This window comes from Acipenser ruthenus, chromosome 20, assembly GCF_902713425.1.
Source record: "Acipenser ruthenus chromosome 20, fAciRut3.2 maternal haplotype, whole genome shotgun sequence".
Classification (NCBI taxonomy): domain Eukaryota; kingdom Metazoa; phylum Chordata; class Actinopteri; order Acipenseriformes; family Acipenseridae; genus Acipenser; species Acipenser ruthenus.
In genome coordinates, this window is record NC_081208.1 from 7,948,002 (window position 1) to 7,970,949 (window position 22,948).

Below are 22,948 nucleotides of genomic sequence, written 5' to 3' on the forward strand. Positions count from 1 at the left end.
CTACTTACAGTTTCTGATACATGAATACAATATGCTACCTATTTCACGATTCAGGTCAGTCTTGTGGGTACAGTTACATTATGCCCAAGGAGGTTCAATAATACTGAAAAAATTAATTGTACTGGGAAGCATACAGGAAACTTGATTAGGATTTCATCTTACCTTCCCTGGGTCATCTTTGGAGCGAGGCACTTTGAGGAAACACTTGTTCAGTGATAGATTGTGCCGAATTGAGTTCTGAAAAATGAGAAGAAATAAAATGTTAGCAACCTATGAGAGCCTCAGCTTAAGCAGCATCCACGTGCAAGTTTACAAATGCCCTTTTCAATGACTGACTGGTTATTAAATCAATATTCATCACCCCTTAAAACACACCTTCACAGGAGTGGTGGACAGCACTGAGTACTACTTTGTACTGTTTTATATTCATATAACCGGAAACCTGCGAGTGGCTGTAAGATTTTAAAACAGTCAGCAGTGAACTACAAGACTTTCTGGGTGAAAGATTAGGAATGCAATAACATACATTATGAGCATTAATGACTGACTATGAAGTGCAGTAGTAATGTAAAGACAACAGGGAGTGGAGAATTGAGTATTTCTCCAGGTGGTATCGAACATATATTGCAGTTCAAGGGTGAACTCCACACAGTAATCCTCCATAATCCAATGGTTCCAACTGAAGTATCCTAGTTAAACTAAAGTCAATAAATCCCATTGATAATCGAATGGGAAGCTGGCACAGAAACATACACGGTAGTAAAAATACTGCATGCACCACGGCCGAATAAATGAATAAACACAGGTGAACAGGCTGCATCTCAAAAGCTAAAATTATTCAAACTATTTACTTAGCTTTATCTATCTTGCATGATAAAATCTTGGAGGCATACATCTCAGTAAAAACAGAGTATTGTACCTTGATTATTAAAATGAATTCAGCATTGCAACACACTAAGCATACAGGACCATTATACTGTCACGTATTGCTTACATAATAATTCCTTCTTAAAATAATCAAAGATCTTATCAAACAAACAATACCCCTGCCACTGCACTGGAACAAAACCTAAGGTGAGCAGTGAAATGACAGAAAGTGCCAACTGTAGCAAATCTTTCAGCAACAATTAAGACAATTCACTGTGTACCAAGAATCTGAAGGTTCTTGAGTGGGTTGTTTTTTTGTTGAGTTTTTTACAGAGTGAATTTTCTCAAATCATGGTATAAGGCCACTTACAGATGCAAAACAGCAGAACTGTTGTTGTACTATATTCACCATTCACCCTGAAGAACCAAAAAGTGTTAATATCTGAACAGTCGATTGTTGAAAACTGAAATTGTGCTTACTACCTGAAATCTGTCCTATCCCAGGACTGAGGAGCAATGTAGAAACATCAGAGACAAATTAATGTAGGTCATTGCTAGATTTGTTGTTTGGTTTTACAGGATTTATTTATTTATATATTTATTTTATTTAGTCGTTGCCATGATTTTACCCCAGATTTCTCCCCAAATTGGAATCGCCAACTGTATTTATTAAACCGCTCCAACTCCCTGGTGACTCGGGTTTTACAGGATTTAAATCTGAAACGTCCCTGTAGGATTCAGAGTTTGAAGTTTGTGGCTTAGCATACATAAATATAGCCACTATCAACTATATTCATGAAAGAGTACTTTTAAAAACCCAACATTTTCACTACATGTTTCCACTGGATCTGGCCAACAACTCCACACAATCAGACAGGGTGTTCTGTTCAGTTTCAGGCTTGTACTGTTTGATGCTTGGTGACGTTCGCGTCACATTTAACAGGGTGTGAAATAATCTGTCAAGGTTTCAAACTCAATAATAAAAATGTACCTTTTATAATTGCTATAAAGACGGCTGTGAATAAGGCTCAGCATACATATTTCACATGCTGCATACACGATGCAGCATGTGAAATATAAAAAAACAATTGTACCAAAGGTTCTCAAGAAAGACTGAAAAAAAAAATACTCACACATAAGCATTCGTGCGTGTTTCTGAAAAGATTACATCCCAATGGAAAAGCAGCTTATTGGGGGATTTTGACAATGACGTACATGTTTTCTTCCCCCCATCATTAAAAGTCAGCTTCTGTTTTACATCTGATTTTAACAACAGCATCTCGAATAGTCCATCAGGAGGACATGGTCCAGGTTATTAAAGGCAGGATATGAACCAGTCTTCACCTGGCTCAGAGGCGACATTCAAAATGCTTTCACTCTGGCCTACTGTATTTGTCATGTAATGTGCACGTCAGCAGTTCACACTCTCTCACAGACTTTATTATCCTGGCAATGGTTCCATTCACTCCAGACTGTGTGAATAAAGTTTCAGGAGACAATGAAATATTTCACTTACAAAGCTTAGGATATGACATTTGTTACAGATACAATTGCTTGCACCTATACACAGTGACATTCATTAATATCATTCAGCAAACAGAACCAAGCAAACCTCCCAGGATGCATTTGGTATTGCTGCAGCAAGTGAAACTCAAAGCTGAATCTGGTAATCACATTTACTATGGGCAATAAGAGGCACTGATCCTTTTTTCTTGCAGAGCAGGATCAAGGAGCACTGGCTATACAGTGTGGGTGTCTGGGGAAGTGTGGCTTTATGGCTGCCCACGCTACAATCTGTGTCAACTGTTATGAACTTGGCACAGCCAGCGCATAATCAGAACTGGTCCAGAAAGAATAGCAAAAGGATTCTTCAAATGGCTTTTTATTGACTTTTTTTGGTGCAGATACAGTACTTTGTATAATACTATATAATAAGTACTGAATTATACAACGTATTAATCCCAGGGTATTTTTTTATGTTTTACTCTGGGTTTTAGTTTCTTGTTGGAATTTGACTTTGCTCCGAACACTGTCAAACAGAACTTGTTATAGCATTGCCTAATCTTCTGTTCACCACCCACATGAACCGCCCGTGATGTGCATGCAACATGCGTTTTGATCGGTGTTAGGTAATAACATTCATATTTTTGTGAGGAGCTATACTAACATACTTAACTACTATAAGAATGAATCTAATCATCTGTTTCCATAATAATAATAATAATAATAATAATAATAATAATAATCATCTATCACACTAATGCAATGTTAACGGCAGCAATGAACTCAAACACCAATAGTGGTGATTTTACTACTGATAATGTAAAGGGCCCCAGTCTCTGCACTTGTATTGTGTAGCTAAACTTCTGTTCTGTTTAACAAAATCGGTTTGTAATAGTTATTTTGTTGTTACAAGTCTGTGTTTTTTTTAATTTATTTATTTATTTTTCCGTTGATGATAAAAAAACACAACTCTAATTTAAATGAATTTATGTTTTGGTAAACAGCTGAAAATAGACAATTTAAAAATTGGAAAAATAGTCTATTATATATATTTTGTTGATGTAAAAGTATTAAACTCCACAAGTGCTATGGAAAAAAACAAATAGATGTTCAACGGCCGGGAGTCTAGCTGTGGGAGTCTGGCTGTGGGAGTCCAGCGAGGAGAGGCTGTTGGAAGAAACTCCAAACCTAGCAGCTCTCTGGAAGACACCAACTACTAGACAGGTCTGTACCCTCCCTCCACCGCTCCTGCTCCCACTACTACTGTACCTATCTGTCTCACCTGTCCTGATATGACTGTCTCTCACATCCCTGTTATTCTATGCTCTCACTCCCGTCCCTCTGTCCTCTCTCCACCGCTGCTCCCCTAACCCCATCCCTCTCCCCTCCCGCATTCTCTCTGGTGCCCCCTGGAACTGTCACTCTTCTGCTAACAAAGCTAAAGCTCTGTCTAACCCAACTGTCCTGTTTGGTGATTTCAATATCCATCTCTCCAACCCCACACACTCTGCCGGATTCCTTCCTCTCCTTCACTCCTTCAATTTCTCTCTCCATCCCCTCCTACCCACAAAGCTGGCTGTCAACTGGACCTCACCTTCTCCAGGGCCTGCTGCCCTTCCACCCTCTCTGTCACCCCTCTGGACCTCTCTGATCACCTGTCTGTCTGCTATCTCCTCCTGGATGCACTCGCATCACCTCAAACTCAACCTCTCTAAATCTGACCTTTTCTTCCCCTCATCTTCCCCCTCCTCTGATATCTCTGTCTCCATTCCTCTGGAATCTACCACTTTCTCTCCCTCCTCCTAAGCCAAGTACCTCGGAGTAACCCTGGACCTCTGCCTCTCCTACTCCCAGCACATCTCCACTCTAGCACGCACCTGCCATTTCTTCCTGAGCAACATACAAAGAATCTGACCCTTCTTCACCAACTACTCATCCAGGCCCTGGTAGTCTCCCGCCTAGACTACTGCAACTCCCTCCAGGCCGACCTCCTTGCGTCCGCCACCAGTCTGCTTCAGCTCATCCAGAACTCCGCTGCTCGCCTGGTGTTCTCTCTTCCTCGCTTCTCCCATGCTACTCCACTGGCTCCCGATCACCGCTCGCATCCAGTTCAAGACCCATGTAATCATCTACCGATGCCTTGACCAGACTGCACCCATCTACCTACACCCCCACCCGACCTCTCCGCTCCGCCTGCACTAGAAGACTGGCTGTACCTTCTCTACGCTCCCCTGCCCCCAGAGCCTGCTCCTTCTCCACCCTTGCCCCGCAGTGGTGGAACGACCTTTCTTTGGATGTCAGGACTGCCCAGTCCCTGACCACCTTCCAGCACCTCCTCAAGACACACCTCTTCAGACACCACCTGTAAAACTCAACTCTTCCCTTCTGGACTATATAGCACTCTGCCTTTAATTCACTTTAACTTGCACTTATCTGCGCCCTATTTTACTGTATTTAATCCTGCACCTAACCCAATCTGTAGTATTTTGTATTTCACTTGCACTCGTATCTAACCCTGATGTAACTATCAACACTGTTATCTGCTCTTGAACTGCCCCGATATCAAATTGTACTTGCTCTTATTAGGACTGAAGTCATTGTATTTTGTATCGTTGCCCTAGGTAAGGGCGTCTGCTAAGAAATAAATAATAAATAATAACATAAATGTGGATACTGTTATACTTATTTTAGCAAAATTGTGTTTGTGTATTTTTTTTTTTTTTTTTTTATGTGCGCCTACATTTTTGCCAACATTTATTATTATTTTTTTTTAGTGTGCCCCCCATTTTCTCCCCAATTTGAAATGTCCAATAATTTCTCCCCTCACCGCAGAAATTCCCCACACAGCTCAGGAGACCTGAAGGTTCAGCGGGCGTCCTCCAACCCCATGACTGAGCCAGCTTCCTTTTTCAGACCCAGCAGATGTCAGCGAGCTACCGGCTTCTGGAGGACAAAGGCCAGCCCTGCAAGGTGTCCGCATTTTTAGCTCTCTGGGCGCCTGGCCAGCAGTGTTTACTGTAGCGCGATGAGGAGAATTTATCCAACGGTTTTGCCTCCTAACTCACAACAACTGCATTATTTACACGTGTCTCAGGGCTTGTTTAAATGCTGCAGAAGTTACTGTTAGAAAATATACTAGGCGGTTTTTTTTTGTTTGTTTGTTTTTTTTAGAAAGGAAACCAGAGTTTCTAAATGATCATATTCATAAAATTACTCTCAGCAGGAAGAATCTTGTTAGGGAAACATCTTCTAAAGCCAGCTACAAATGAAAGTTCAGGCTGAGTCAAACTTTGCAGGGTATCTGCAGTCTTTTATCATGCTCATCCAAAGGGAAGGGAAATGTAGCAGCAGGGTCAAGTGCCTAATCCTGTGGGAAGCTTTTGAGTCGGGCTGTGTAAAAACAAGCCTGGTCTTATATTAAAGGCTGTGTGTTACATTTGAACAATTATTCCATTAGAATTCCATTCTATTTCAGTATTCCTATATAATTCCATAATATGTAAATGAAACACTGGCACTGTGCTCCAAATAACTGTGCGTTCTCTTTCGGCTTCTAAAATCATTTCCTCGTGAGAAGCATGCATTTATCATTTTCTTTGTATGAACATTTTGACATAACATCCCTCTCCTGATCCATTTTTGGAATCAATGACGCAGGCTCACAGTCTGTCTGAATGGAAGTCTATGCGCATTTGTTAGGGACATCTATGCCACGAGGTGAAGAGATCCAGGGCTCATGCTGGTCTAGATAGGTGCCCCCAGCATGGCTAGACTGACAAACTGAACATTCAGTGCAGCTGAGCCCATTCCCTACATACTGCAGCATGGTGACACTGGGAACCCTTTGAGCACATACAGACACAAAACCTCACTTTACCTTTTTCACATCTAAATTAATCTGTCCTGTGAATCCAGATAAGATATTCAATTATTGACATAAGTGACAGACATGCAGTTCAGTGGGATATTTACTGTGCCTGCACCCACAAATACTGTTAAAGCATGTATTATTTCTTGTGGTTTTCCCAGAGAGCCAAAACTTCTGGCAGACGGTCATGCCAACTTGTGTTAACACATCCCTGTCTATCAGGTTTTTAAACTGGGCCTCTTTTCTCTAGCGCCAGGTAAACAAACCTAACCAACAGACACCATTACAGTCTACAGGGAAATCAGGCTGAGAGCCACACAGCTCCACATTACAGGTAGAACTGAGGACTAGGCAGCAATGGGTTAAAGATGGAGTGCCACAAATAAAAGGGCTCACTGCCATGCTGCTTCATATTATACTCCACTTAGCTGCATGAAGAATTAGGATCCTAAGGCAATGGAAATGAGGACTCTCTACCATTCAGCACAACTGCTATCAGACAGCCTGGATAAAAACCCACTAAGATAAGCTGCTGGGATTTATTCTACCATCAGCCAAGTAATTCCACTCCAGTTCCACTTTAATTGACGTAGCTTGTGGGTTGTTTTTTTTTCCCAACATTGTACTTATACTTCTGGCACAAATAGCGTGCACACGTGTTGATCAGGAGTCCAATAGGCAGGCTGCTCTTCTGTCCATGAGATAAATAAAAATGGAGAGTGGAGGTTGCTGGAACCCTCAATTTAACAAAGAAAGAGCAAGCAATTCCAAGGGTCTTTACAGCAGACTTTGTTTTATTTTTTTTATCACAAGTATTACAGAAACAAACAATCCTTATGATCAGATATCTACACCCCTGTAACCTTGGTCCTTTAATGACCTTCTTGTTGGCATTACCTTTGTTGATCTCCCCCTTGATTTACCTGTCTTAAACCCGGTAACCAGCCTATTCACTGCCTGTAAAACATCTGAGCCAATGTAATAGTTCAGTTCATTTAATGGCTCAGAGATTCAAGCTGAAATTAATGGATCTGTGAATGCCTGACAGATATATGGCAGCAAAATGCTTGTATAGCGAAGCCCAATGGGAATCACACAACAAAAGCTTGAATCATTGGGCAATGCTGGGCTCATTAACTATTGCAGTTGGCCCTCTGGAGTTCTACAACTGTTTTCAATTCCCCATTGCTTCGCTCACAGCACTACACAGTGAGGCACTGAGACACCATTGTGCAGAGACAGAAGTAAAATCAAGATACAAAAAGTTTAGCGATTAGCCTACTGGTTCCTTGAAGGGCCCAGGGATACCATCAGGAATCAGCTTTCTAAGAGTTGTGATACTAGTCAAATTACCTCACCTACTGTACAAAAGCCAGGACATTTCACTTGGAGTATGGCTTAAATCATCAGCAATCTTGTATATAAAACTAATTTTTCTCATGATTGCTACCATATGTTACATAACAGATGCAATCTGTTCCTTTAAAATAGGTACATTTGGAAAGGGGAGAGACAGAAGTAAAGAAAGAGAAAATTCTCTAGTGCTTGGCAAAACATGCAGATTGTATTAGAATGGGTTTTGTACAGTTATTTATGAAAATGTTTTAAGAACATAAAACATCTTTGTGCTAAGACTACTACAGCTTGGGTATCTGTATAAAGATGTGTGTGCCTTGTTATGAATCAATTGCGTACGTAGCTATCATAAATCTTAAATCCTCCGGCACTGAAAATATACAGCAGAAAGTAAAATCAGTCTGTCACGAAGATGCAGCATCCCCTTACTGGGTGAATCCTGGTAAATTAATTTGCATTATACGACCGACTCTCTGTGTCTCTATTCTGCAATTAAATTTGAAACGTATGCAAATAACATCCATCGAGACACAGCTGTGAACACAAAATTAGAGCTATCAGTGTCACCACAATAAATGGATCACTGTGTATGTTTTAAGTGACATACGTATGGATGGATGACACTCAATAGTTTGTGGTAAAAACTGGTCATGATCATGAAGCATCTCTAGATACCAGTAAAAATGTAGTTGTGACGTGCATTTAGATAGAGACGTGCAGGCACCGCCTTAAATCTTAAATCTTAAGTTTATGCAGATGACACCCAGCTGTCTGTCTCGAAAACCTGGTGATGCCTCTTTTGGGACCAATATAGTATCTTGTTTTACTGATATTAAGGTCTGGATATCTCAATTTCTTAATGTTGAATGCAACACCAAAAAAATAAGGTTTTGTTAGTGGGTTCATCAAACCAGCTAGATAAGTCTGAATCACTTGGCCTGGATTTCAGCAGACTATCTTCTGAACCAGAAATGAGAAATTTAGGTGTGGTCTTCAACCCTACTCTTATTTGAGAAACATATAAAAAAAAGAATACAAAATCGTCTTTTTATCATTTGGGAAATATTGCTAAACTTAGACCTGTAATCTCTACATCTGATACTGAAAGAATAGTACATGCCTTTGTATCCTCCAGAATTGATTATTGTAATGTGTTATTTTCTGGCATCCCAAAATGTTTATTGTCTCGTTTGCAACTGGTTCAAAATGCTGCTGCTAGAATCAGGACTAAAACCAGAAAATGGGAACATATCACCCTAGTGTTGGCTTCATTGCATTGGCTTCCTGTAAATTTTACAAGACTGTTATTAACTTATAAGGCCCTAAATAACTTGGCACCAACCTATTTAGGTGAACTGCTTACCCCATATATCCCCAATCGTAACCTTATATCCCTGAATATGGGATTGCTGGTAATCCTTAAAATAAAGTATGTTAAATGGGGAGGAAGGGCTTTTTGTTAGAGCCTCCAAACCTTTGAATGAGCTACCAACACATGTGAGGGAAGCTGAGACTTATCTGTTTTTAAAACAAGACTAAAAACATATTTGTTTGAGCTGGCATTTTTATAATACATATATGTATGTATGTATATATCTGTTTTAGTTTTTATTGTTGTATCTGTTTGTATTTTATCTGCTATATATATATATATATATATATATATATATATATATTTTTTTAATTTAGTTACTGGTGGTTACATTATAGATTTCTTAAACTTTTTTTTTTATCTGACATGTTTGTTTGTTTTGTTCTTATAAATTTGACTATTTTTGTCCTGTAACGTGCTTTGAGATACACCTGTGTGAAGGGCGTATATAAATAAACTTTGATTTGATTTAAACTGCAGCGTAAGGTATCAGAAAAATGCTACGGCATAAAAAAACAGGTAGCAAATTAAGAGTTTTGGGTAGCAAAATGCTGTCAACTATACGTTAACTTCAAGCCTTCAGTATAGGAAATAAGCCTAACATTCTAACAAATCCAGACCAGAATTTCAGCACAAAAGAAAAAGGGAATTAAATAAAGATGAATCACGGGCCCTGGAGTTTTTCCAGTCCCGTTATTGGTTCAAATGGCTATCAGAAAGTTCCGCCCCCGCCACCCCCACCCCCTCACCCTTACTGAACTAACTTTGTTCACATCGGAAGCTACTTGAACACAGTTTAAATGAGCTGGCAGCTCTGCAGATGAATCATGGGTTCTATATGCCATAGAACAAATACAGTTGGTGCGAATTTTCATAGCTGCTTCTTTTCTCCACAGTTCAGAAAACCTCTTTATGCTTTTCCCCTCAGCAAAAATAAAATCTATTTTAAGTTGGGGGAAAAAAAATTAATCAACTAATGATGCATTCAGTTTCGAAACATGTCCACTCACAAACAAAAGTTTACTCTTTGACATAACAGCAAACAAAGTACAAAAAAAATGTTTAAATAATAAACAGACAATAGCAAAACAATGCGTTTTTTAAATAACAGAATGATTAAATCCTTAGCATACTTCACCACATCACCGGTAGTGGGACATGCCTTTGAAGACAGTATCTCAGTGTGTGGTCTGTATCATAGATAGAGCCAGAGGTTAAACAATGTGGCAGTGAAACAGTTAATATTTACTGGACAGCACTGGTAATGGAACCTAATTAAGATAATGATAGAATACAGTGTACCAAATATAAGGGTGGCAACTCAAAATGTACTGCCTCTTTAACACAGAAACTTTGTTTACATGATCGTATTCCCATCCTTATATTACACCATCATGGTCACCCTTAAGCAAATCATGTTTAGAAACCTTCAAATATGAAGTCACTACCTTACATGGTCTCAGATGTAAGGCTTTGAAAGTGCAGTAATTTGTGACACACGGATTCATATTTCTTTTAAGATACCCATGATCTAACTTGACATAGAGAATAATAGAATACAGTTTTATATAGTTTAGCGCCAATAACTGAGTGAAAAAAAAAAAAAGTGTTCAAATAGTTTTGTCATTTTATCCAGCACACTGTCTCACCTGGCACAATTTTCCAGTCCCAAGTGGTGCTGGGTTGTACAGGTTTTACTGTAAATGTAGGATACAGCTGACATCAAGACAGTGTTACTGTACATTTAAAATAACAGAAAGCACTTAATAGCAGCATTCTTGTAAATTAATGTATCGCCTGGCCTCAGAAACATTTATTTGTCAGGTGTCGAGTAATTTGGGAGAGAATATTTTTGTAGGCCTATGCTCTGCATACTGCACAACCCACACTGACACTCACCAGGCATGTTTAGTTATGGCAGCCTGGGGGAGTTGTTTTTATCAATGTTAATATCTTACCTCCATCCATCCATCCATCTTACATGGATATTACCTTTGTGAAATCAAAAAGTCGTTTTCCGACTGTCAATCCAGATTAGCTCGAGCAATAAACTTCCTCACAAATTCAACATGCTGTCCCGTTTTCAAGACCCAGCCAACACCGATGCTCAAAAAACTTTCATTAGTCAACAAGAAAATGTAAACACGTCCAAGAACACCACATTTGACTTGGCTGTGGTAAAATCTTATCTAAATCTTACCGGTAATGAAAAAAGACAGCAGTGAGCAGACAGTAAACCTGGCACGGTGTGTGAAAGCCACTCTCTCTCTTTGCGTTGCTGTCTCCTAGCAACATTGCTGTAGGGGCGCTGCCTTTCTACAGAGGCCCTGATCAGACTGTGAAACTGGGGATCGGGATTGCAGCCCAATAAATCACTCTCACGGTTTATGATGTCACAGAAACCCTTGATGAAATATTTACATATATCCTCGTTGTCGAGAACAGGAGATAAAAAAAAAAAATGCATAAAACGTTTCTCTCTTTCTGCTTTGTGCAAATTAGCTTTTTGAGAGGGTTTTAATTGTTCTAGGGTACCCAGCTCATTCCAAAGGGATTTTACGAGGCTGAACTAGGCTTTTCCAAAAAATTACAATCAAGTAACAAAATGTCACAGCCTATTTATGATAATGTCACCGATTAAGAGGGTAAACGAGGACAATTGTAGAGAACCCTAGGACAAAAGTATAGTAATGGTGCACAGCTCTAGGAAAGTGAAACTTAAATTAGATTTACAATATTAACTGGCATGCAGTAGGACTGATTGTGTTCAGCTACAATTGTGGCACATCATCTATCATGCTGTTCTGCTCAATGACTTTTATGGAGCTCTATCGCTTTATGGAGATGAAACCCATCCCAGTGGTTTAAAGTTACACTTTGTTTGTGCCATTTTGTGTACTAAAAACACCATATATTTTAACAATGTCCATTGTTTTCATATAAAAAAAAATTGTAGAATTATATTTAATCAATGCAACTTGATAAAAAAAAATCTTATTGAGATTCGCGCCCCAACAGGAAGCAAAGTAATAACTGTAGCGAATTTACCAAAAAAAAATAAAGAAATAAACTAGTGCCATTGTATGCCTGAGCAAGCACACGTCTGGGAAATCACATGGCTGTGTAAAATACCCTCTCCACTGGGATTGTAGCGTCTGCTGAGGAGAAGAGTCATGAAAAGGTTGTTAATGGAGCGGGATGCATGCCACCTGAAGCTAGGGACCACCTGAATCAGGCAGGTCACACAAACAGCAGCCCCTCAAATATCAATCAAACAAGCCTGCAAGTATTCCCCAGGGCAGACGTGACTTCTCAACTGCACCAAAAGGTATAATGTAGCACATCTGTCAGAGTTCATTGTCTTTGCACCATTAGATGGATCAACTATAACCAGTATAGTACACCTTCCCTCAACCTATTTGTATCAGTTTGAAATGGTAAATGACCTATTAAAATTACATGTTCACCTTTTGCTAAGGAAACAGCCCCAGATGGCGTATTAAGTATAAACAGCTATTTCAAGCAAAACTGCTTTAAAAAAAAAAATCAATGTGTAAATCCATGATAAAGTATGGTTAACTCCAGGTATTTACAAACTAAATAAAAAAGAAAAAAAAAGTGCAATGATACTGTTTATTTGAATTGGGGTAATCATTCATCCAATTTAGACTCGGAAGCTGCTCTACAATTAGAAAAGGGCCTTTCCCGTCCTCAGCTTTTTTTTTTGGGGGGGGGGGGGGGGGGGGGGGGGCACTGCTAACATCACAATATTTTATTATTTAACTTTATCAATTGACTTTTTATCTATGTATAAAGTATACAAAGTGTTATTGTGAAAAGCTTTTAGATTATGCGTCATAAAAAGATCAATTGAAATTAAATGTTAAATTATATCATAATCAAATATTTCATGCAAAAGATCAATGTAAAATGCATTTTTCAAAAGGTAAGCATACTCGTGCGGAAACACGAAGGCTTTTTTGTGGAAAAACCGCAACCACTAACACAGCACATAGACCATGTTTGGCACACAGAGAAGATTGTTTCTACAAGGAGGTCATATAGCTTATATCTCAGAGTACATGCGGAAGTCCACTTTTTGGGCTCAGAAGAGGTGCTCGGGAAGAGTGATTTTGGGCATTAGCAGTGTGGCATATGCCGATGTTTGGGAGCATACGGATTACATTCAGAACAGCAAGGTGGGATAGTTTATGCTTTATTCATGTACTGCTGATGTACCCTTTAACTGTGATGGTGAACAATAACCCGCCTCCGCTTAGCTCTCCGGTTCCCTTCCAGAAGGCTTGACAACAACAACATCCTTTACACACAGGGATTGAAAAGATGGGACGAGGCTGCTAGAGTACTTATTGATAAATGTTATTCTCCGATTTTGAATATATATTAAAACTAAAACTATGCAGGAACAACACTTGCAGACCACTGTGTTTTTTTGGATGCTTTTCCCCCTTGGATTAATTTTAATTTTAAAATTGCACAAACTGTGTGCAATTTTTTAACATGGAACGGTAATGTATTTTAAAAATTATAAATTTTACTATTTTTACCCTTATTTGAAATATTTCCTTCCTTTGTTATCGGATGCCTTCAGATAGTCATTAACATATCTGCAGTTTGTAGAGACAAGTTTGTTATATAGTAGTAGAGGAGAAAGGTACTTCAGTTTCTGAAACTACAAATTAATATGATTGTAAATGGTACAGTAGAACATTTGTTGAATAATGTTTTTGTAAATATAAACTGAGGTACAGTAGTCAGTCACATATCCAGAGTAAGGACCAGAGTAAGGGCGGATATGTAAAAAGTTGGATAAAAGAATCCTGGTTTAAATACCATTATACACAGCTATAACAATTACTATATTCACACAAATTTTTTTTTTGAGATTCATTTTTTATTAGGGAGCTCCCCTAAATCCCTTGTTTAGAAAGATGCAGGGTTATTAATGCTTGTGACAGGGTAGGCATCTAACATGTGGATGCGTGCATTCGCTGCAGAGTGACAGGCAGGAGATCGAGACGGAGGTTGAAGTTGATACGCCCTGCAGGCGAACAGGATTTATTTACATATCAACACACTGAACGGCTCACGTGACTTTACCAGCCTACTCGCCCGGCTGTCGGCAGTTTTGACTTGCTTACTCACTCTTCAGTATCCAACCCTGGAATGTCAGCTTCTTTAACCCAGTTGGCTTTGGTTTTGCAGCAGCCCTGAGGTGAATAAATTTAATCTTTTTATACCCAACGCCCCGCTGGAACACACCTACCTGCTGGTAAGATTCCATACCTGGATAATCACACACAGCAGGCAGGCTCTCCCAGGAGCGTCAGGTACTTCATTAATTAATTACAATAAATACACACTATTTACAATATACATTTACACAAAAAAAACCATCTTCATGCGCAGGGGCTCCTGCTCTGCCACAGTGCTGTATACACTTACATTAGTGTTGGGTAATTTACACAGTAGCAAAATGCATAGGTTTACGGAAAAAAAAAATTGTAAGCACAACTTGCTTTCGCTTTCCTGTAGCCCTTTTGCATTAGCGCTGTATACGTGGGTGACGTTGCTGAAGAGCTTGATCGTGGCGGATAAACGGTCAGGGCGGATATGTGACGGGCAGATACACAACAGATTACTGTATTTGTACATAGACTGTATTCCTTGCATTTTCTTTCTTCTATTTGCTTTAGAACACAAAAATGTCACAATCCTTTAAGATGACATATATACTTGCCCTGGGAAGCCCTAACCAGATGCTAATAAGTATCTTATTTACAATGGGGCCCCTACTGATCAGCAGTTTAACAGCACTGTGAAATCAGAGTCATAAAGGGGAAAGATTGAACATTAACTATTTCCTGCTGTAAGAGGGAACATATTTTGTATAATTGGATATTATTTATTTGTCTAAGAAATAACCCAACACCTATTTAAACAACAAAAACACAATTCCAAACAGACAAAAGCATCACTTCATTTTCTACAAGATAAAAGGTATGATCACTCCTGACATCTTAATGTAAACCATTTAATTTCATACAGCAGATGGCTCTTAAATAAATGAAGAATACAGTGTAAATGCCTACTCATTTTGACCTACGTGCATCTATCTGTTTACACCACACTCAATCAAGAGACACCACATACTGTAGTAAACAGGGCTGTACAGAGACGACAAGTCATGCAATATTGTTTTTGGCATGATCGTGTTCCTGTTTTTAGATTTCAATCACTCAGCTTTGCTTCTTTATTTAATTTTTTTCTTGCCCTATACCTTTTCTAGCCGGAGGACTTAACAAAGCTGTGGGTGAATCGAGATACAGCCAGACCACCCAGTCAGCAGAAAAAAAGGAGGAGATTTGGAACTGCCAAAAATAAAACTGCGCACAAAGCCCATGCATGATGGAGCAACCATATAAATAGAACAGGAGCTGAGTAAATAATGCCCTGGAAGTTGTTACAGTAGGCATGGGGAGTTGTGACAGAAATACAATGAGTTCTGGTGTTAAATCTTCCTCCCGACCTGTGAGGACGCTAAAGAACGGGAGGAGAAGTATCTGGAAGGGCTGGCCTGACAGTTCGTTTCCGGGACCGGGAAGTGGGTCAGCCTGGAAGGAAGCGAGACTCTGTTGTAAGACCGTATTGATTTGACAGGTAAACGAGGGGCAGCTGCAAGTAATAAGGCAGCTGCAACCGTTCACCTAGATATCATGCGGGATTACATATAGGGGCCAGGGTAACGCTGTTCTTTTCCTTCGTTTGGGTTAAGCCAAGGACCGTGAAGGACGGTAGTAATAAAAACTGTATCACTCTATAGAGAGTTGCGTGTGTGTGTGTTTGTTTCTCACTGTACAATAACTGTCTGTGTTTTTTGAAACCACCAGACAGCTAAAAGCACATCCGGAGCTGTCACCTTGGGCCAGCACGAGCCGGATCACCACTGCACGAACTATCACGGAAATAAAAAGTATATTCACTCACCACCAGCACGACTGCACGCACCCGAGACGGGTGAACGTGTTTTTGTTTTCTTTTTCCAGGACTGTAAACCTGTGTTTTCATCCCCACGCTCTACACATCGTTGTGTATTGCCGGGGCTTATTACTTATGGTCAATAGACCAGGAATTAAAATAAAGTAGTTTTTCCACTGGATTATCGTTGTCTGCCTGTCACTCCTGCACCGCATCACCGCTACACCTGTTCCCCTTACTAACCACTTTGCCACAGGAGTATACACCATTGCCAGTGGGATGAACCTAACTACGCTTAATGCAGGCTGAAACTAGCAGGTTTGTGAATCCTGTATCATCACAGTTTCACAGCTGCACTCAATACATTCAATAAGTGACAAACATCTCAAGATGCAGGATTTCATTCTATATACTTTAAATAAAAGTTTAAAATGCTGGTCCACATTCTGTGTAGAGCCTAACTTTCAAGATTCTTATTACATTAGAGTAGCTGTTATATACTTCATTCTAATACTGGACTTGGCTTTCACCAGTATAAAATTAGATAGTAGTGGTGGGGACCAACAAAGACATAGCTCGGCTACATCATATGCAACTGAGCTTCCAGTGCTTTTCCTCTGCCAAGTAACCGTGATTTCCTATTGGCCCAGTATTGATGGCTGAAATATAATGCTGGCTCCAGGGATTGGCCAATTTGCAGCCTCCCTGGCGCATCAGCACACAACGCCGGCGATGCTGGCTCCAGAGATCAACCAAAGTGCGGCCTCCCTAGCGCCTCAGCATGGCAATCGTCTGGAATGAGCTGGGTGGGGCACTTCACAGGGGTGAAAGATCATTTGGGTCAAACACTTTCGATGCATCGCGATACTTTACAACACGATACACCTTCGTGTATCGTGCTACAAGCTTGAAATGAGTAGCTAATATGGCACATTTATTAAACGTAAATCATGAAAGAAAACTTAGATACAAATATTAATAATAATAATAATAATAACAATAGGCCCAAATAACAATGTACTCCATTGCTAGCAAGCAGGGAATACTGACACTGTACTAAAGACTTCAGAACAGGCTGCAGAAACGTTGCCTGGCCAATGATAGTTGAGACAGCGGTGATTCTGGCCAATGGGAGTGTAGAGGAGACGGAGACAGCCTCTTCTTGTTTGATGTGGACAGAGAGGAATCAGGAAGAGAGCAGTCTGTAAAAGCTCGCTGCTATGGCTAATTTTGTATTCAAATGCTATATATTTCTTTGTCTCCTTTTGTGAGAGAGCATTTTATTTCATATAAACAGATGGCTGTATGTTTTTCTTTTTTGATTTACCAGTTTTAATGTATTACTCTCCTTTTAATGTGAGAGAGAGAGAGAGAGAGAGAGAGAGAGAGGCATATGTGAGGCAGGATAGGCTATAAGAATTTACATTTTTTTGCGGAAAGAACGTTTCCTGTAAAGCTATTTATTATAGATGACAAAACATATTGCATTTTTACATTTCTTACAAGTTTTATTTTATATTTGCTCACCTTTCAGTGCGCCCTAATAATTTTTTTATTAGGTTGAATAACCCTTAAACGTTTATTTGGTTGACTATGTTACTTTCTTTAAAGAAATGTGTTAATCCTGATGAAAATGACTTATTTAATACTAATTTTATCATAAATTTTAATCTAATAATGAATTATTTCTAACCACATTTAAAAACAGCACAGTGTAAAATAGTATACAAAATAAAATACTCAACCTTAACTTCAAAAATACAAATACTTAGTGATAAAATGTATGGTTTATTATTATTATTATTATTATTATTATTATTATTATTATTATTATTATTATTAATAATAATAATAATAATAAATCGAGTTAAAGTTAAGTACGGTGCAAGCAAAAACTATGTACTTATTGATTAGACATCATAACTTATTGCTGAAAAACTAGATATTTAGATTTTTCTAGACACACGTGAACAAATGTACTTTAATAGTTATTAAACACATTGCTTAGTATTTTTTTCCTCTCAGAAATGTGGTAAAGAGATTTGGTTAATTCAGCTAAAATGGATATCCCAGGAACTCTAGTTGACATACTGCTTTGTCTTTAAATTCAAACTAGTGGTTTACTACTTTGTGGGAAATAAATATAATTTATTTTGAACTGAATCTGTGTCTATAGAATTGAAATTGTAATTATTTTCAAGTCTGTCAAGTAGAGATGAGTTTTCATTAGTATCGCGATACGTATCGTGGCTTGTGTATCATGATATGTATCGCATCGTGACCTTGGTGTATCATCTCACCCCTAGTGTAAGCCAAAGGGTAATATGGTAATTTAACATGAGACTCTACTGCAATTTACCATCCAACAAACTCACTCTCCAAAACACCTTCTAGACTAACACCACTAAATCCCAACTCAAAGGCCCATGTTAAAGGTGCACTCCACTTCTGAATTAATAAACAAACAGTGAACAATACTGTTCTAATAGTAAAACAAATTATTTATTTTGCACTAGGGATAGGCCGGTATAAAATCTCCACGGTACAATAACCGTCAATAAAAAAATAAAAAATACCATGGTAACCTTAATATCACGGAATACAGTACATCATGCATAAAATGAAGGCTTACTAAAAATGGAGAAATACATCTGTAAATTACTGTAATTCACAAAAATTTGCAGTGTAGCTTAACAGGAATGGTATCAAAACTGTAATTTACCTGAACCTCACAAACGACATGCTAACTCACTCCTAAACATTTTCAATTTAACATGTCTGTGTTTGTCTGCAACATGGCACATTGTGCAAGTCCTTAAATATCTGAGACCAAAACATTTGGCGAATCAGAAACAAAAGACCATTTTCATTCCAGGAATGTTGGCGTCGTTCTTTACTGGTAGTTCTTGGGATTACTTCAGAATTTGTCCAGTACTTAAGCTACATGGTGTGCATTTTTCACTTTGTTTCGTCACACCTTTAATTATTGCATTTGTGGTACTTCAATCATTATTCATGTCTGCAACACTATACCAGGACAGAGAAAAGAAAAACAGATGTGTAACAGGCGGAAATGCTGATGCACTCACTAGAAGCGACTAATAGACTGCTAGACTGGGACAAAGCTGTCTCTATGTCAGTTTCGAGCACAGAGAAAACATACATGGACAAAAAATAAATGCAACATTAAAAACATTGAAAAATATCCATGGTGAATCAAATGGTTTAAATTATAAATATTTTTTAGTAGTAAAACATTTGGCTTCTGCAACCTTGCCTCACACAGGTGAACGAGGCTGCACTAAGGGAGTATGCATATTATTATTATTATTATTATTATATTAGCAAGTAGTCTTGGGACTTGGTCAACATGTGCTCTGAGACTTGGTTTAAAATGTATTTATGTGTTGCAAGAGGATCTGCAGAATGGATTGAAGCCCCTAAGCTGTTTGAGTTCTGCAATCACAGTTCTTAAAAATGGGTGCCTGGGGCCTCTATGATTATTCTACCAAACAGAAGTTCAAACCTTTGATCTATGTTTAGGCTGCTTTTTTTGCAATGTGATTAAACAAGCCATACTATACATTTGGGGGGGGGGGGGGGCGGGACGGGACGGACAACTGAATACATCTCAAACCTCACATGGTGGTCAAAGTAAGTGGTACGCGTGCCTGTGTAAGAATTCATTTCAATCTGCCAACAATTTAAATGGTGTATGCAACGTCAAGAAGTTAACATTGCTAACCAAACTTTTCTTAATTAAAATCAGCTATATATTTTTGGTTTTCCTTTGGTTTTGTTTAGACAGGCAGTTCCCACAACAAGCATGCATACAGTCTAGATTAAGTTTATCTGTGCAGGGAACAATGAAATCTCAAGACTATCAAGGCATTCTGGAACGAAACGTACTGCCCAGTGTCAGAAAGCTCTGTCTCAGTCGCAGGTCATGGGTCCTCCAACAGGATAATGACCCAAAACACACAGCTAAAAGCACCCAAGAATGGATAAGAACAAAACATTGGACTATTCTGAAGTGGCCTTCTATGAGTCCTGATCTGAATCCTAGCGAACATCTATTGAAAGAGCTGAAACTTGCAGTCTGGAGAAGGCAGCCATCAAACCTGAGACAGCTGGAGCAGTTTGCTCAGGAAGAGTGGGCCAAACTACCTGTTAACAGGTGCAGAAGTCTCATTGAGAGCTACAGAAAACGTTTGATTGCAGTGATTGCCTCTAAAGGCTGTGCAACAAAATATTAGGTTCGCGGTCCCATCATTTTTGTCCATGCCATTTTCATTTGTTTTCTTATTTACAATATTATGTTGAATAAAAAATCAAAAGCAAAGTCTGATTTCTATTAAATATGGAATAAACAATGGTGGATGCCAATTACTTTTGTCAGTTTCAAGTTATTTCAGAGAAAATTGTGCATTCTTTGTTTTTTGTGGAGGGGTACCAACAAATTTGAGCACGACTGTACAATATGTTCTATTGATCTCTATTGCTGCTCATATACAGTATTACTCAAAAAGTGTATGGTACTTCAGCAGTGTAACCCAGCACACATATTAGGCAATCAGTGTCATTTTCTTGTCAGAATGCAAGGTCATAGCTAATCACAACATAGTCTGGATGTCATGTGATTTCTTCTGCTCAACCAGAATCTTTGTGTTTTACAGCTGGTTGTGAGTGTGGATAAAGAGGCAATAGAGAATTTGTGACGATGCAAAAATAAAATGGCCCAAGAAACTTCATGAGTATATGTGTTTTAAGGTATGGCAAGATTGACAAAAAATAACCAAATGCATGATGTGGAACCAGCTGTGATAACAGACACAAACTGTTAGGCAACAAAGTACATCTGAAACAGATAATTAAGACATAGTGTATGTGATTAAAACAGAATATCCTGAAATCCTATCAATATTCATTAACAGGGTCAAGAAAGAACATGCCAGTATGGAATTACAAAGCTGCAAAGGTTTGGTTGATTTTAACATCACATCAAAGCAATAGTCTGAAGTGTTCTGGGCTGCGACCTGCATGTTAGAGGCAATGCAACAAATCTATTGTCGCTGCACAGCGACCTGCATGTTACAGAGGCAATGCAACTAATCTACTGTCACTGCACAGCGACCTGCACGTTAGAGATAATGAAACTAATCTACCGGCACTGCACAGCGACCTGCACGTTAGAGATAATGAAACTAATCTACCAGCACTGCACAGCGACCTGCACGTTAAAGGCCATGCAACTAATCTACCGTCACTGCACAACCACTTGCACGTTACAGAGGCCATGTAACTAATCTACCGTCACTGCACAGCCACCTGCACGTTACAGAGGCCATGCAACTAATCTACCGTCACTGCACAGCCACCTACATGTTACAGAGGCCATGCAACTAATCTACCGTCACTGCACAGCGACCTGCTGTTAGTTTGAATTAATTTCATAATGTCTGTATTTATTTTTTGTTGTTTTATGAATGACTATGAAATCGCTTTGGTGCCCTTGGGTTGGATTTATGTTTTGCCTATTTGAACACTAGCACTGCCTTGGTGCCCCTGAATTTTCACGCCCAACGAAGGCAACATTGCCTTACCCTTCATGACCTTAACTTCATGCCCTGCTAATCTACTGTCACTGCACCGCGACCTGCACATTAGAGGTAATGCACCTGATCTACCGTCACTGCGCCTGCACATTACAGAGGCAATGCAACTAATCTACCGTCACTGCACCTGCACATTACAGAGGCAATGCAACTAATCTACTGTCACTGCACCTGCACATTACAGAGGCAATGCAACTAATCTACCGTCACTGCACCTGCACATTACAGAGGCAATGCAACTAATCTACCGTCACTGCGTACCAACCTCTCTGTCCTCTGAACACTGAGGCAGGGGGAGTGACCTGTTCGATTTCTTTTGTGTTCTTCCTTAGGAGCTACTGAAAATTATAATGTTGGAGAGGCAATGCTCTGCTGCAGGAAAGAGGCAGGCAAGTCTTGGTTATTTTTGGCAGCCGTGGATCTTTGTGCTTCACAGCAGGCTTTGTACTACTATTACAAATTAACTAGTTCAATTCTTTGACAAAGGTTTCAATAAGACGTCTTTATCAATGTCTTCAGCAGGCTTTGTGTATTTGTAAACATAATAGTTTCTGCTTCCATCTTGTTTACTAGCCCCTCAGTTATCAGTTTGTGTTGGTAATGGCATTATCCATGGCCTAAGCATTACGTTGAACATAAAAAACATTGCACTTCTGCTATACATCAGCTACAAAATTACACAGTACAAAAGACAGAAGGCAAAAGCGCTAGTCATACTCAATTATATATTTTCAAGACATGATGGATACTGGAAATGTATTTTGAGTGAGGTTGTAATGTTTTTTAAAATATTGTTTTACCATTAACAAGCTCTATTTTTGGATATTTCTTTTGGATTTTTTATTTTCAGAAAACAAAACAAAAAAAAACACATCCCTGGTACCATAAGGGGTATGTCATATCAGATAAAATGGTTTGTAAACAAAATGGAAATGGGCACAAGGTGGCAGTGAAAGGTTAAACACAAAGTGGCAGTGAAAGGGTTCATTTCTATTCATTTATTAAATCTAACCGTATTTTATCACAAAGGTTAAAGAATATTTCATAATATAGTATGTATAATGCTCCCATTGCTTCTATTCTCATGGTCGTAAGGGGGCAAGAACACACTTTCTTCAATGTTGAGTAAATTCACGGTAGCATAACCATTACAGAATACTTCTAACACTGGAAACCTTTTCATTCCTAATGCAGAATTCATGCCCAAGATCCTATCTTCATGTAAATGTATGAGGTGGCCAGTAAGAAACAATATTGTGCAACTTCATTACAGTCAATACATTATTTTAAATGAGCTAAAGTCTGTTAAAATTGGGATTTGTGAAACTTTGGTAGACTGTGGTTAAAGAAACAACAGTTGCATGAATA

The 22,948-nt window shown here is 38.9% G+C and overlaps 1 protein-coding gene across 4 annotated transcripts in view; it reads right to left on the bottom strand.

The window, feature by feature from the left end:
* The window catches only part of LOC131698854 (forkhead box protein J3-like), an 82,297-nt gene that overhangs the window by 21,528 nt on the left and 37,821 nt on the right, over positions 1-22,948 (bottom strand). For all 4 annotated transcript variants that reach the window (XR_009307862.1, XM_058993413.1, XM_058993411.1 and 1 more), the window contains one exon: positions 163-237. Coding sequence is in view for 3 of the 4 variants with exons in the window: in XM_058993413.1 (XP_058849396.1) it covers positions 163-237 (75 nt within the window). In the remaining variant the exon portion in view is untranslated. The remainder of the gene's footprint in view (positions 1-162; positions 238-22,948) is intronic.